Source organism: Pseudophryne corroboree, chromosome 6 (genome assembly GCF_028390025.1).
Source record: "Pseudophryne corroboree isolate aPseCor3 chromosome 6, aPseCor3.hap2, whole genome shotgun sequence".
NCBI lineage: Eukaryota > Metazoa > Chordata > Amphibia > Anura > Myobatrachidae > Pseudophryne > Pseudophryne corroboree.
Genome location: NC_086449.1, coordinates 585,073,809 through 585,089,256, shown reverse-complemented (window position 1 = coordinate 585,089,256; position 15,448 = coordinate 585,073,809). Strand labels below are relative to the sequence as shown.

General features: G+C 48.3%; 1 protein-coding gene across 5 annotated transcripts in view; it reads left to right on the top strand.

The window, feature by feature from the left end:
* The window catches only part of UIMC1 (ubiquitin interaction motif containing 1), a 482,965-nt gene that overhangs the window by 93,262 nt on the left and 374,255 nt on the right, over positions 1–15,448 (top strand). For all 5 annotated transcript variants that reach the window (XM_063927938.1, XM_063927937.1, XM_063927936.1 and 2 more), the window contains exon 2: positions 7,216–7,388. In XM_063927938.1, coding sequence (XP_063784008.1) covers positions 7,227–7,388 — 162 coding nt within the window. In that variant the 5' untranslated portion in view covers positions 7,216–7,226. The remainder of the gene's footprint in view (positions 1–7,215; positions 7,389–15,448) is intronic.

Below are 15,448 nucleotides of genomic sequence, written 5' to 3'. Positions count from 1 at the left end.
GCACAGTACCTAACTGAGGCTTGGAGGAGGGTCATAGGGGGAGGAGCCAGTACACACCATGTGATCCTAAAAGCTTGCTTTTGTGCCCTGTCTCCTGCGGAGCCGCTATTCCCCATGGTCCTGACGGAGTCCCCAGCATCCACTACGGACTATGAGAAATAGATTTATCGGTAAGTAAAATCTTATTTTTTTTTTTACAACTTTGGGCTTTGATGTTTTGTCTGTTTTCATTTAGCCTTAGGGGGTATCCTATTAGCCACGAAATTGCGTTTCGCTAATAAATTTTCGCAAGTGCGAAAATTCGGTATCCTATTACCAGTGATAAGCTATCAGCTATAGGTTTCCATAGGGCTTATCGTTGATTTCTCATCACCAGCTCAGAGCTGGTGATAAGTAGTGCAAAATCCCTACTTTGAGCTAAAAATGTCGGTTTGGTTCAAAAACCCCTTAGACACTCCTCTGAATTACTAAATTAGGCACTAGTAGTCTTTAATTTTAATAAGATAAAGATGACATGTATTTTTTGTGGTCAAATAATGCAAAATGATGGTAATTGGGGTACAAGCTATAGGACATGTATATTGTAGTGCGTTTATGAGAGGGTCAAGTGTTTTTAGACTTGCAAGTGGGAGTAATCGATCTGTTGCCACTTTTTTCTTTTATTTTAAAGTCCCCTAAAATGACCCAAATATATACTTATACCCATTTTTATGTACCCCAAATTTAACGATAGCACTTATTTTGCTGGAAAAAAATGTTTTCTATCATTTATTTTTTAAATTCATATTACAGCCATTTGACTTAATTTAATTACATCAAATACTTTCATTATAATCAATAATAGACTTTTATAATGTTTTCCTAATATTAGTTTTGCTTTTTGGGCGGATACAGGCAGATTACCCCATTTTCTCCTATACTTATCACCACTTTTGTGGCTAGGATTATTGCCCGAATCCCATTTTCGCTATTTTGGAATAGGACAGGGCTAAAAAAAGGAATGCGCATACCAGACACAAATTACAGCGGTTTTGTAACTAATAGGATACTGCCCTATGTGTTAAGTTTCCTCGTATCTTAGGGGCCGGTTCAATTCAGCAAGATATACATACGGACTGCGTGTCCGTCACGCTGAATTGAATTCCCACCTTACTGTTATTCAAGCATTGAGTATGTCATATTACACCCATAATCAAAATGCATAACGAATAAGTTGACTTGTGAATTGTATGCATTGTAATTTAACACAAAGTAATTGTAGACACTGTGGGGATGATTCAATTGTTTATGCGCACCCGATCTTCCGTCTAAAGTGATGGGAGATCGGGGGGTACTAGTACAATACGGCTAAACCTGACTAGAGTGCTGGGCTCTACGCGAACAGTGCTATTTGGGTACCCAAACGGGTCACTTTTCACACATATATATGCTTGCCAGGATGAGGGGGCTGTGAGCAGAGATGCAGGTGGTAGCAGCTGTACACGCCGAAATGGAGCAACCATCAAATTGCTCCGTCGGGTGCCTGGCACTGACGACCGGTGGGGCAAACAATTGAATCCCCCCACTACCACTACCACTGTATATCGGTGATTTTATTGTTTCTCTGACGTCCTAGTGGATGCTGGGGACTCCGTAAGGACCATGGGGAATAGCGGCTCCGCAGGAGACTGGGCACAAAAGTAAAGCATTAGAACTACCTGGTGTGCACTGGCTCCTCCCCCCATGACCCTCCTCCAAGCCTCAGTTAGATTTTTGTGCCCGAACGAGAAGGGTGCAGACTAGGTGGCTCTCCTGAGCTGCTTAGTGAAAAGTTTAGTTTTAGGTTTTTTATGTTCAGTGAGACCTGCTGGCAACAGGCTCACTGCATCGAGGGACTAAGGGGAGAAAAAGCGAACTCACCTGCGTGCAGAGTGGATTGGGCTTCTTAGGCTACTGGACATTAGCTCCAGAGGGACCGATCACAGGCCCAGCCATGGATAGGTCCCAGAGCCGCGCCGCCGGCCCCCTTACAGAGCCAGAAGACAGAAGAGGTCCGGAAAATCGGCGGCAGAAGACGTCCTGTCTTCAACAAGGTAGCGCACAGCACTGCAGCTGTGCGCCATTGCTCTCAGCACACTTCACACTCCGGTCACTGAGGGTGCAGGGCGCTGGGGGGGGGGGGCGCCCTGAGACGCAATAAAAACACCTTGGATGGCAAAAAATGCATCACATATAGCTCCTGGGCTATATGGATGAATTTAACCCCTGCCAGAATTCACAGAAAAACGGGAGATAGGCTCCGCCCCCTTCTCGGCGGCCTTATCTCCTCAGCACACTGGCGCCATTTTCCCTCACAGCTCCGTTGGAGGGAAGCTCCCTGGCTCTCCCCTGCAGTCACTACACTACAGAAAGGGTTAAAAAAGAGAGGGGGGCACTAATTAGGCGCAGTATTAAAGATACAGGAGCTATAAGGGGAAAAACACTTATATAAGGTTATCCCTGTATATATATAGCGCTCTGGTGTGTGCTGGCAAACTCTCCCTCTGTCTCCCCAAAGGGCTAGTGGGGTCGTGTCCTCTATCAGAGCATTCCCTGTGTGTGTGCTGTGTGTCGGTACGTTTGTGTCGACATGTATGAGGAGAAAAATTATGTGGAGACGGAGCAGATTGCCTGTAATAGTGATGTCACCCCCTAGGGGGTCGACACCTGAGTGGATGAACTGTTGGAAGGAATTACGTGACAGTGTCAGCTTTGTATAAAAGACAGTGGTTGACATGAGACAGCCGGCTACTCAGCTTGTGCCTGTCCAGACGTCTCATAGGCCGTCAGGGGCTCTAAAGCGCCCGTTACCTCAGATGGCAGATATAGACGCCGACACGGATACTGACTCCAGTGTCGACGGTGAAGAGACAAATGTGACTTCCAGTAGGGCCACACGTTACATGATTGAGGCAATGAAAAATGTTTTACACATTTCTGATAATACGAGTACCACCGAAAAGGGGTATTATGTTCGGTGAGGAAAAACTACCTGTAGTTTTCCTGAATCTGAGAAATTAAATGAGGTGTGTGATGATGCGTGGGTTTCCCCCGATAACAACTGATAATTTCTAAAATGTTATTGGCATTATATCCTTTCCCGCCAGAGGTTAGGGTGCGTTGGGAAACATCCCCTAGGGTGGATAAAGCGCTCACACGCTTGTAAGAACAAGGGCTCTACCCTCTCCTTAAATGGCCGCCCTTAAGGATCCTGCTGATAGAAAGCAGGAGGGTATCCTAAAATGTATTTACACACATACTGGTGTTATACTGCGACCAGAAATCGCCTCAGCCTGGATGTGCAGTGCTGGGTTGGTGTGGTCGGATTCCCTGACTGAAAATATTGATACCCTAGATAGGGACAGTATATTATTGCCTATAGAACATTTAAAAGATGCATTTCTATATATGCGTGATGCACAGCGGAATATTTGCCGACTGGCATCAAGTCTAAGTGCGTTGTTCATTTCTGCCAGTAGAGGGTTATGGACACGACAGTGGTCAGGTGATGCGGATTCCAAACGGCATTTGGAAGTATTGCCTTATTAAAGGGAGGAGTTATTTGGGGTCGGTCTTTCAGACCTGGTGGCCACGGCAACAGCTGGGAAATCCACGTTTGTACCCCAGGTCGCCTCTCAACATAAGAAGACGCCGTATTATCAGGCGCAGTCTTTTCGTGGGCAAGCGGGCAAAAGGTTCCTCATTTCTGCCCCGTGACAGAGGGAGAGGAAAAAGGCTGCAGAAATCAGCCAGTTCCCAGGAACAGAAGCCCTCTCCTGCCTCTGCCAAGCCCTCAGTATGACGCTGGGGCTTTACAAGCAGAATCAGGAACGGTGGGGGCCCGTCTCAATGAATTTCAGCGCGCAGTGGGCTCACTCGCAAGTAGACCCCTGGATCCTTCAAGGGATATCTCAGGGGTACAAATTGGAATTCGAGACGTCTCCCCCTCGCCGTTTCCTAAAGTCGGCTTTACCGATGTCTCCCTCTGACAGGGAGGCAGTTTTGGAAGCCATTCACAAGCTGTATTCCCAGCAGGTGATAATCAAGGTACCCCTCCTGCAATGTGGTATTATTCCACACTGTTGTGGTACCGAAGCCGGACGGCTCGGTGAGACCGATTCTAAATCTAAAATCTTGAACACTTACATACGGAGGTTCAAATTCAAGATTGAGTCACTCAGAGCAGTGATTGCGAACCTGGAAGAAGGGGACTACATGATGTCTCGGGACATCAAGAATGCTTACCTTCATGTCCCAATTTACCTTTCTCACCAAGGGTACCTCAAGGTTGTGGTACAGAACTGTCACTATCAGTTCAGACGCTGCCGTATGGATGGTCCACGGCACCCCGGGTCTTTACCAAGGTAATGGCCGAAATGATGATACTCCTTCGAAGGAAGGGAATTTTAGTTATCCCTTACTTGGACGATTCCCTGATAAGGGTAAGATCCAGGGAACAGTTGGAGGTCGGTGTAGCACTATCTCAGGTAGTGTTGCGGCAGCACGATTGGATTCTCAATATTCCAAAATCGCAGCTGATTCCGACGACTCGTCTTCTGTTCCTAGGGGATGATCCTGGACACAGTCCAGAAAAAGGTGTTTCTCCCGGAGGAGAAAGTCAGGGAGTTATCCGAGCTAGTCGGGAACCTCCTATAACCGAGCCAAGTCTCAGTACATCAATGAAAGGGTTCTGGGAAAAATGGTGGCTTCCTACGAAGCAATCCCATTCAGCAGATGCCACGCAAGAACTTTCCAGTGGGACCTGCTGGACAAATGGTCCGGGTCGCATCTTCAGATGCATCAGCGGATAACCCTGTCACCAAGGACAAGGGTGTCTCTCCTGTGGTGGTTGCAGAGTGCTCATCTTCTAGAGGGCCGCAGATTCGGCATTCAGGACTGGGTCCTGGTGACCACGGATGCCAGCCTGCGAGGCTGGGGGGCAGTCACACAGGGAAGGAATTTCCAGGGCTTATGGTCAAGCCTGGAGACATCACTTCACATAAATATCCTGAAGCTAAGGGCCATTTACAATGCTCTAAGCTTAGCAAGACCTCTGCTTCAAGGTCAGCCGGGGTTGATCCAGTCGGACAACATTACGGCAGTCACCCACGTCAACAGACAGGGTGGCACAAGAAGCAGGTGGGCAATGGCAGAAGCTGCAAGGATTCTTCGCTGGGCGGAAAATCATGTGATAGCACTGTCAGCAGTATTCATTCCGGGAGTGGACAACTGGGAAGCAGACTTCCTCAGCAGATACGACCTCCACCCGGGAGAGTGGGGACTTCACCCAGAAGTCTTCCACATTATTATAAACCGTTGGGAAAAACTCGACAGGTATTGCGCCAGGTCAAGGGACCCTCAGGCAATAGCTGTAGACGCTCTGGTAACACCATGGGTGTACCAGTCAGTGTATGTGTTCCCTCCTCTGCCTCTCATACCCAAGGTACTGAGAATTATAAGATGGAGAGGAGTAAGCACTATATTAGTGGCTCCGGATTGGCCAAGAAGGACTTGGTAACCGGAACTTCAAGAGATGCTCACGGAGGATCCGTGGCCTCTACCTCTAAGAAGGGACCTGCTCCAGCAAGGACCCTGTCTGTTCCAAGACTTACCGCGGCTGCGTTTGACGGCATGGATCCTGAAGGAAAAAGGCATTCCTGATGAAGTCATCCCTATCCTGATCAAAGCCAGGAAGGATGTAACCGCAAAACATTATCACCGCATTTGGCGAAAATATGTTGCGTGGTGCGAGGCCAGTAAGGCCCGACGGAGGAAATTCAACTGGGTCGATTACTACATTTCCTGCAAACAGGAGTGTCTATGGGCCTGAAATTGGGGTCCATTAAGGTTCAAATTTCGGCCCTGTCAATTTTCTTCCAAAAAGAACTAGCTTCAGTCCCTGAAGTTCAGACGTTTGTAAAAGGGGTACTGCATATACAGCCTCCTTTTGTGCCTCCAGTGGCACCCTGGGATCTCAATGTAGTTTTTTGGGTTCCAAAAGTCACATTGGGTTGAACCACTTAAATCTGTGGAGTTAAAATATCTCACATGGAAAGTGGTCATGCTGTTGGCCCTTGCCTGGGCCAGGCGCGCGTCAGAATTGGCGGCTTTATCCTGTAAAAGCCCTTAGCTGATTTTCCATTCGGACAGGGCGGAATTGAGGACTCGTCCTCAGTTTCTCCCTAAGGTGGTTTCAGCGTTTCACCTGAACCAACCTATGGTGGTGCCTGCGGCTACTAGGGACTTGGAGGACTCCAAGTTGCTAGACGTTGTCAGGGCCCTGAAAATATATGTTTCCAGGACGGCTGGAGTCAGAAAATCTGACTCGCTGTTTATCCTGTATGCACCCAACAAGCTGGGTGCTCCTGCTTCTAAGCAGACGATTGCTCGTTGGATTTGTAGTACAATTCAGCTTGCACATTCTGTGGCAGGCCTGCCACAGCCAAAATCTGTAAAAGCCCATTCCACACGGAAAGTGGGCTCATCTTGGGCGGCTGCCCGAGGGGTCTCGGCTTTACAACTTTGCCGAGCAGCTACTTGGTCAGGGGCAAACACGTTTGGCAAATTCTACAAATTTGATACCCTGGCTGAGGAGGACCTGGAGTTCTCTCATTCGGTGCTGCAGAGTCATCCGCACTCTCCCGCCCGTTTGGGAGCTTTGGTATAATCCCCATGGTCCTTTCGGAGTCCCCAGCATCCACTAGGACGTTAGAGAAAATAAGAATTTACTTAACGATAATTCTATTTCTCATAGTCCGTAGTGGATGCTGGGCGCCCATCCCAAGTGCGGATTGTCTGCATTACTTGTACATAGTTATTGTTACAAAAATCGGGTTATTGTTGTTGTGAGCCATCTTTTCAGAGGCTCCTTCTGTTATCATGCTGTTAACTGGGTTCAGATCACAAGTTGTACGGTGTGATTGGTGTGGCTGGTATGAGTCTTACCCGGGATTCAAAATCCTTCCTTATTGTGTACGCTCGTCCGGGCACAGTATCCTAACTGAGGCTTGGAGGAGGGTCATGGGGGGAGGAGCCAGTGCACACCAGGTAGTTCTAAAGCTTTTTACTTTTGTGCCCAGTCTCCTGCGGAGCCGCTATTCCCCATGGTCCTTACGGAGTCCCCAGCATCCACTACGGACTACGAGAAATAGAATTATCGGTAAGTAAATTCTTATTTTTTGTCTGTCTTACTTTAAGTGGCGATTACTATGCATTGTCGCAAGAAACGGAAGAGCCGCTCTGACGGAGCTGACAGCCAGTATGTCGCAGAAAAGGATGAGGACTGTTCAGAATGTAGGATCAATGTTGGTTTTGAAAATAGAACAGATGACGAAGGGCCATCTATTGTGATTTCTGATAGTGATGACGAGGTATGTAGTCTGGGGAAAGCCTTTACTTGTGTGTGTTCTTATTGTCAAAGATCAAGACATTTGAAGCTTGGCACAAAGTAAGTGTATATGTGTGTGTGTGTGTGTATATGTGTGTATGTATATATATATATATATATGTATATATATATATATATATATATATATATGTGTATGTATATATATATATATATATATATATATATATATATATATATATATATATATATATGTATGTGTATATATATATATATATATATATATATATATTTTTTTTTTTTTTTTTCTCTTACGTCCTAGAGGATGCTGGGGACTCCGTAAGGACTATGGGGTATTGCCGGGTACCTACAGCGGAGGCTCCGGTTTACTTCACGTTGGGCACACACGGCTGGGGCTCTCCAGGATCGCGTTGCCGCGCTTCGGGAGGTGGTAAGTGGGACCCGGTCTTTATCGCGATCCGGCGCAGTCAGTGGGAGGCGGGCCGTGCGCGCTGGCAGTGGACACTGTGGATACAGGCGATCCCACTAGATCACCAGGGCATGGGCGCGGGTCAGGTTTTCTCTTAAAACCGATTTTAATATCGCCCATAGTACCCGGTGGTTTTGCCAGCAAGGGGGATAAGGCTTAGACCTGAAGCCCCTTCCCCAGCCCCAGGGCACCATTTCCAGCAAGTGTTCCCGCCCTGGAGCTGCATCTCTGTCTTTCCTCACTCCCTGTCAGTGTCTGCGGCGCCATTACTCCTCAGCTCACTGTTCCTGGGACTGCTTGGGCAAATCCTCCTATGTAAAGCCGCCTGGTTGTCAGTGCTGTGACTTTACATGACACTTTAGTATTCTACCTGCCTTTTTAGTCAGTGTTAGTAAGAGAGTGCATTTAGTCAGGGTTTCCTAGTACAATTACCCTGTGATATACATCCAGTTTCTTACTGTGTAGTGTTATATCTATTGACTATATAGCTGTGTAAGCTAGTCCAGTGTAGTATTATTGTCTGTAATAACCTCTGCATTGTACAAACTGTGACTATTTGTGTGTGCATTGATAGCTGAGTAGTGTCCATGTCGTGTCTTTCACTCAACTTGCTCACCCTATATTCTAGAACCTGAGGGGGCTTGGTGCGTCAGGTGTTATTTAATATAGGATTTTCACAAAGATATACTGTATTACGTATGTATTACGTATTTTTCTCTGTGATTTAGTCACCATATCTCTCCTTTATCTCTGCTGGTGCTGACTACACTGCGCAGGGGTTTGGGTTTAGGGATATAGTGCTGCTAATAATTGTACTGTGTTACCTCATACTGCAAGTTATATCATGTCTGCTTCTGAGGGTAACGGTTCTGGGGCGGAACACACTGCTGGTGTTGCTGAAGCCACAGGCATATATGGGGAGAATATAGCAGCTTTGGGCTCTGGTTCATAAACGAACCCCCCTATGGGACCCCCAATGCCGGTACAACCGTATGTGGTCTCTGCAGCTAACCCGCCCGACGATTTAACTGCTCAATTAAAGAAGTTGAACCAGTCCCTGACTACTAAAAAGTCTGACCAACGCTCGCCTAAGTCCAAGAGGTCCTCTAAGCGAGCGCTCGTCTCCTCACAATCCACTGCTGTCACTGACCCCTCGTTTGATGAAGACAGCACATACACTGACCCCACAGGTTCTGACTCGGATACGGCTGATGGGGAGGGTAGTTCACATGTGGATGTTCCTGATCTTTTGGAGGCTATTAAGTTAATTCTGCAGATTACAGATGATCCCGAGCCATCCGTTCCTCCTAAGAAACCAGATAGGTTCAAGCGTCAGAAGGTGATTAAACAAGTTTTACCTCACTCTGACCACCTAGTGGATATACGTCAGGAACCCGGGTACGAAGTTTGTGCCTCAAAAGAAGATGCTGACTCGCTATCCCCTCGCACCAGAGCTGTCTAAGAATTGGGAAACGCCTCCTCCAGTAGACTCACATGTGGCTAGGATGGTAGTTTCCTCAGCTCTACCTGTCACTACCGTCACGTTTCTAAAAGAGCCTACGGATAAACGTGTCGAGGGTTGTCTAAAAGGGATTTACACCCTCACGGGTGCTGCACAAAGGCCCACTATTGCAGCTACATGGGTGGTAGAGGCTATTGAAGCATGGTACTTGGAGTTAGAGGCTGAAATCTCCTCTGACCATGCTAGACAATGCTTGTCATATATTGTCACAGCTTCTCGCTATATTAAAGAGGCGGCTTCTGATGCCGGTATCCTAGCAGCCAAGGCCTCTACTACGTCAGTCCTGGCTCGCAGGATATTGTGGCTGAGATCCTGGTCTGTGGATCTGGACTCTAGAAAAACCCTGGAGGTACTCCCTTTCAAAAGGGATATTCTGTTTGGGGAGGACTTAAATAAGATAGTGGCTGACTTGGCTACTGCCAAAACTGCCTGTCTGCCTAATACAGCTCCTTCTGTGTCGAAGGCCAAAGGCACGTCCTTTCGCCCCTTTCGTCCTTCAGGTAAAGCAAAAGGTCAGGCGTACCATAAGCAGGCCCGCACTTCCAAACCTGGTAAGTCGAAGCCCAAAAGAGCCTGGCCTGCCCGTCAGCCAGCAGCCAAGACCGATAAGCCTGCCGCATGACGGGGCGGGCCTCCCCCTGGGGGATCCCAGGGTGGGGGGCCGGCTTCTAGGGTATACCCAGGAATGGTTGAAGACCACTTTAGATGCCTGGGTATGGGAAGTTGTCACTCGAGGTTACGCCATAGCCTTCAAAAACCGACCCCCTCATCGATTTTGCCAGACAGAAGTCCCGTCGGACCAGACAAAGGCAAACACTCTGCATTCGGTGGTACAGACCCTCCTGGATACAGGAGTCGTAGTACAGGTGCCTCTTGCTCAGAGGGGCCGGGGGTACTATTCTCCGCTGTTTCTAGTCCCGAAACCGAATGGGTCTAGATACGCAACACACTCGGGGTGTGTTGCGTATCCAACCTCCCTATGTCCCGCCTGTGGCTCCTTGGGACTTGTCGGTGGTTTTGGAGGCGTTGCAGGAGCCTCCATTTGAACCTCTTGGTTCAGCTGACCTTAAGTGGCTTTCCCTTAAGGTGGTGTTCTTGCTGGCTATTGCCTCTGCTAGAAGAGTGTCGGATTTGGGTGCCTTGTCTTGTAGTTCCCCATATCTGATTTTTCACCGTGACCGGGCGGTTCTTAGGACTCGTCCCGGATATTTACCGAAGGTGGTTTCTTCGTTCCACCTTAATCAGGAGATTGTGGTTCCAGCTTTTGTGTCTCCTGATTTGTCTCCCAAAGAGCGGTCTTTGGATGTGGTTCGGGCTCTACGTATCTATGTGAAGAGAACTGCTTCTATTCGAAAGTCTGATTCTCTTTGTTTTGTTTGGATTTCACAAACGTGGCTGGCCTGCTCACAAGCAGACCCTGGCCTGCTCACAAGCAGACCCTGGCCTGCTCACAAGCAGACCCTGGCCTGCTCACAAGCAGACCCTGGCCTGCTCACAAGCAGACCCTGGCCTGCTCACAAGCAGACCCTGGCCTGCTCACAAGCAGACCCTGGCCTGCTCACAAGCAGACCCTGGCCTGCTCACAAGCAGACCCTGGCCTGCTCACAAGCAGACCCTGGCCTGCTCACAAGCAGACCCTGGCCAGATGGATTAGAATGGTGATTGCGCATGCTTATGTGAAGGCTGGTCTGTCAGCTCCTGATCACATTACGGCCCATTCTACTCGGTCTGTTGGACCTTCTTGGGCGGTCCAACGTGGTGCGACCCTTGACCAATTGTGCAAGACGGCTACGTGGTCCTCCGGGAACACGTTCATAAGGTTCTATGCCTTCGATACTGCCGCTTCCCAGGATGCTTCCTTTGGACGCCGGGTTCTTGTGCCCGCTACAGTGCGTCCCCTCCCATAAGGAACTGCTTTAGGACATCCCCATTGTCCAGACTTGTGGAGCCCAGTGTACCCCGCAGCAGAAAACGAGTTTTATGGTAAGAACTTACCCTTGTTAAAACTCTTTCTGCGAGGTACACTGGGCTCCACAAGGCGCCCACCCTGACGCACTTAGCTTCTTTGGGTTGATATGGTATTAGCCGCTGACACTTCTCTTGTCGTGAGAGTGTGGTGTATGTGGCTACTAACCGTTGTCGTCTCTTTTCCTGCTACTGCTTTGGGCTGGTTAACTAAACTGAGCTCCTGTGCTGGGAGGCGGGGTTATAGAGGAGGCGGCGCTGTGCATTCTGAGAACAGTCAAAGCTTTTGAGCCTGTATATTATCACCTGGGGCTCAAATTGATCTCTGCAAATCAACCTTTATGTCTGCTAGCAGTGTACTGAAAACACATACGTGATACTAAGTAGGAGGATTTCACACAATAACAGTCTGCACGTGCTGCATCTATTAGAGCTTTCTCATAATGCAAGGAACTTCTATTGATGTAGGTATACTTGAGTTAAATCATTTCATAGGTGTTAAGGACACAACATATTTGTACATTGTTACAGGAGCAAAAAACGGAGCTACCAGCGCCTCACTCCAATGCGCATTTCGCATGTAGCTTAATCATGGAGCCGTTCCCAGGAACAAAAGTCCTCCCCGGCTTCCACTAAATCCACCGAATGACGCTGGGGCTCCACAGGCGGATCCAGGAGCGGTGGGGGCGCGTCTCCGAAATTTCAGCCACCAGTGGGTTCGCTCACGGGTGGATGCTTGGGCTATACAAATTGTGTCTCAGGGATACAAGCTGGAATTCAAGGTGACGCCCCCTCACCGTTACCTAAAATCGGCCTTACCAGCTTCCCCCATGGAAATGGAGGTAGTCTTGGCAGCAATTCACAAGCTATATCTCCAGCAGGTGGTAGTGAAGGTTCCCCTCCTTCAACAGGGAAGGGGTTACTATTCCACCATGTTTGTGGTACCGAAACCGGACGGTTCGGTCAGACCCATTTTGAATTTAAAATCCCTGAATATTTATCTGAAGAAATTCAAGTTCAAGATGGAATCGCTCAGAGTGGTCATTGCAAGCCTGGAGGAAGGGGATTTTATGGTGTCTCTGGACATCAAGGATGCGTACTTGCATGTCCTCATTTATCCACCTCATCAGGAGTACCTCAGGTTTGTGGTACAGGACTATCATTACCAATTCCAGACGTTGCCGTTTGGCCTGTCCACGGCACTGAGAATATTTACCAAGGTGATGGCGGAAATGATGGTGCTCCTTCGGAAGCAAGGGGTTACAATTATCCCATACTTGGACGATCTCCTCATAAAGGCGAGGTCCAGGGAGCGGTTGCTGATCAGCGTAGCACACTCTCAGGAAGTGTTGCGACAGCACGGCAGGATTCTGAATATTCCAAAGTCGCAGCTGACTCCTACGACGCGTCTGCCCTTCCTGGGCATGATTCTGGACACAAACCAGAAAAAGGTGTTTCTCCCGGAGGAGAAGGCTCAGGAGCTCGTGACTCTGGTCAGAGACCTCCTAAAACCAAAACAGGTATCGGTGCATCACTGCACGCGAGTCCTGGGAAAGATGGTGGCGTCATACGAAGCCATTCCCTTCGGCAGGTTCCATGCGAGGATCTTTCAGTGGGATCTGTTGGACAAGTGGTCCGGATCGCATCTTCAGATGCATCGGCTGATCACCCTGTCCCCCAGGGCCAGGGTGTCTCTTCTGTGGTGGCTGCAAAGTGCTCACCTCCTCGAGGGCCGCAGGTTCGGCATACAGGACTGGGTCCTGGTGACCACTGATGCAAGCCTCCGAGGATGGGGGGGCAGTCACTCAGGGAAGAAACTTCCAGGGGCTGTGGTCAAGTCAGGAGACTTGTCTGCACATCAATATCCTGGAACTAAGGGCCATATACAACGCACTGAGTCAAGCGGAGCCTCTGCTTCGAAACCAACCAGTGCTGATTCAGTCAGACAACATCACTGCAGTGGCTCATGTAAACCGCCAGGGCGGCACAAGAAGCAGGGTGGCAATGGCAGAAGCCACTAGGATTCTTCGTTGGGCGGAGAATCACGTACTAGCACTGTCAGCAGTGTCCATTCCGGGAGTGGACAACTGGGAAGCAGACTTCCTCAGCAGGCACGACCTCCACCCGGGAGAGTGGGGACTTCATCAAGAAGTCTTCACGCAGATTGCAAATCGATGGGAACTGCCACAGGTGGACATGATGGCGTCCCGTCTCAACAAAAAGCTAAAAAGGTATTGCGCCAGGTCAAGGGACCCTCAGGCGATAGCTGTGGACGCACTAGTGACACCGTGGGTGTTCCAGTCGGTCTGTGTTTCCCCCTCTTCCTCTCATACCAAAGGTGCTGAGAATTGTAAGAAAAAGAGGAGTGAGAACAATACTCATTGTTCCGGATTTACCAAGTAGGACTTGGTACCCGGAATTGCAAGAAATGCTCACAGAGGACCCATGGCCTCTGCCTCTCAGACAGGACCTGTTGCAACAAGGGCCCTGTCTGTTCCAAGACTTGCAGCGGCTGCGTTTGACGGCATGGCGGTTGAACGCCGGATCCTAGCGGAAAAAGGCATTCCGGATGAAGTTATTCCTGCGCTGATAAAGGCTAGGAAGGACGTGACGGCAAAGCATGATCATCGTATATGGCGAAAATATGTTGCTTGGTGTGAGGCCAGGAAGGCCCCTACAGAGGAATTCCAGCTGGGTCGATTCCTGCACTTCCTACAGTCAGGAGTGACTATAAGCCTAAAATTATGGTCCATAAAGGACCAGATTTCGGCCCTATCCATTTTCTTTCAAAAAGGACTGGCTTCACTGCCTGAGGTTGAGACGTTTGTTAAGGGAGTGCTGCATATTCAGCCCACTTTTGTGCCACCAGTGGCGCCTTGGGATCTTAACGTGGTGTTGAGTTTCTTGAAATCCCACTGGTTTGAGCCACTTAAGACCGTGGAGCTAAAGTATCGCACGTGGAAAGTGGTCATGCTGTTGGCCTTAGCTTCGGCTAGGCGTGTGTCAGAATTGGCGGCTTTGTCATGTAAAAGCCCCTATCTGGTTTTCCATATGGTTAGGGCAGAATTGCGGACTCTAGGACGTTAGAGAAAATAAGATTTTACTCACCGGTAAATCTATTTCTCGTAGTCCGTAGTGGATGCTGGGCGCCGGTCCCTAGTGCGGACTTTCTGCAATACGTGTATATAGTTATTGCTTACTAAAGGGTTATGTTATGTGGCATCAGTTGAGTGATGCTTGTTTGTTGTTCATACTGTTAACTGGGTATGTTATCACAAGTTGTACGGTGTGGCTGGTATGAGTCTTACCCTGGATTCCAAAAATACTTTCCTTGTACTGTCAGCTCTTCTGGGCACAGTTTCCTTAACTGAGGTCTGGAGGAGGGGCATAGAGGGAGGAGCCAGTGCACACCAGGTAGTACTAAATCTTTCTTTAGAGTGCCCAGTCTCCTGCGGAGCCCGTCTATTCCCCATGGTCCTTACGGAGTCCCCAGCATCCACTACGGACTACGAGAAATAGATTTACCGGTGAGTAATATATATATATATATATATATTTACTTACTTACTTACTGACGTGTACGGCGGCACTCAGGTCAAAAAACGACAGGACACAGAGGCTATGTGTCCTGTCGTTTTTGGACCTGAGTGCCGCCGTACACGTCAGTCTCTATCGGGAAACTGATTCAGTCTCCTTTCACGGAAGGCAACGGGCAAAGGTAATCATTCATATGCGGAGAAGTGCCGAGTTCAACGAATTTATATATATCTCTATCTATCTATCTATCTATCTATCTATCTATCTATCTATCTATATTATACACTGCTCAAAAAAATAAAGGGAACACTATAATAACACATCCTAGATCTGAATGAATGAAATATTCTTATTAAATACTTTTGCTCTTTACATAGTTAAATGTGCTGACAACAAAATCACACAAAAATGATCAACGGAAATCAAATTTATTAACCCATGGAGGTCTGGATTTGGAGTCCCACTCAAAATTAAAGTGGAAAAACACACTACAGGCTGATCCAACTTTGATGTAATGTCCTTAAAACAAGTCAAAATGAGGCTCAGTAGTGTGTGTGGCCTCCACGTGCCT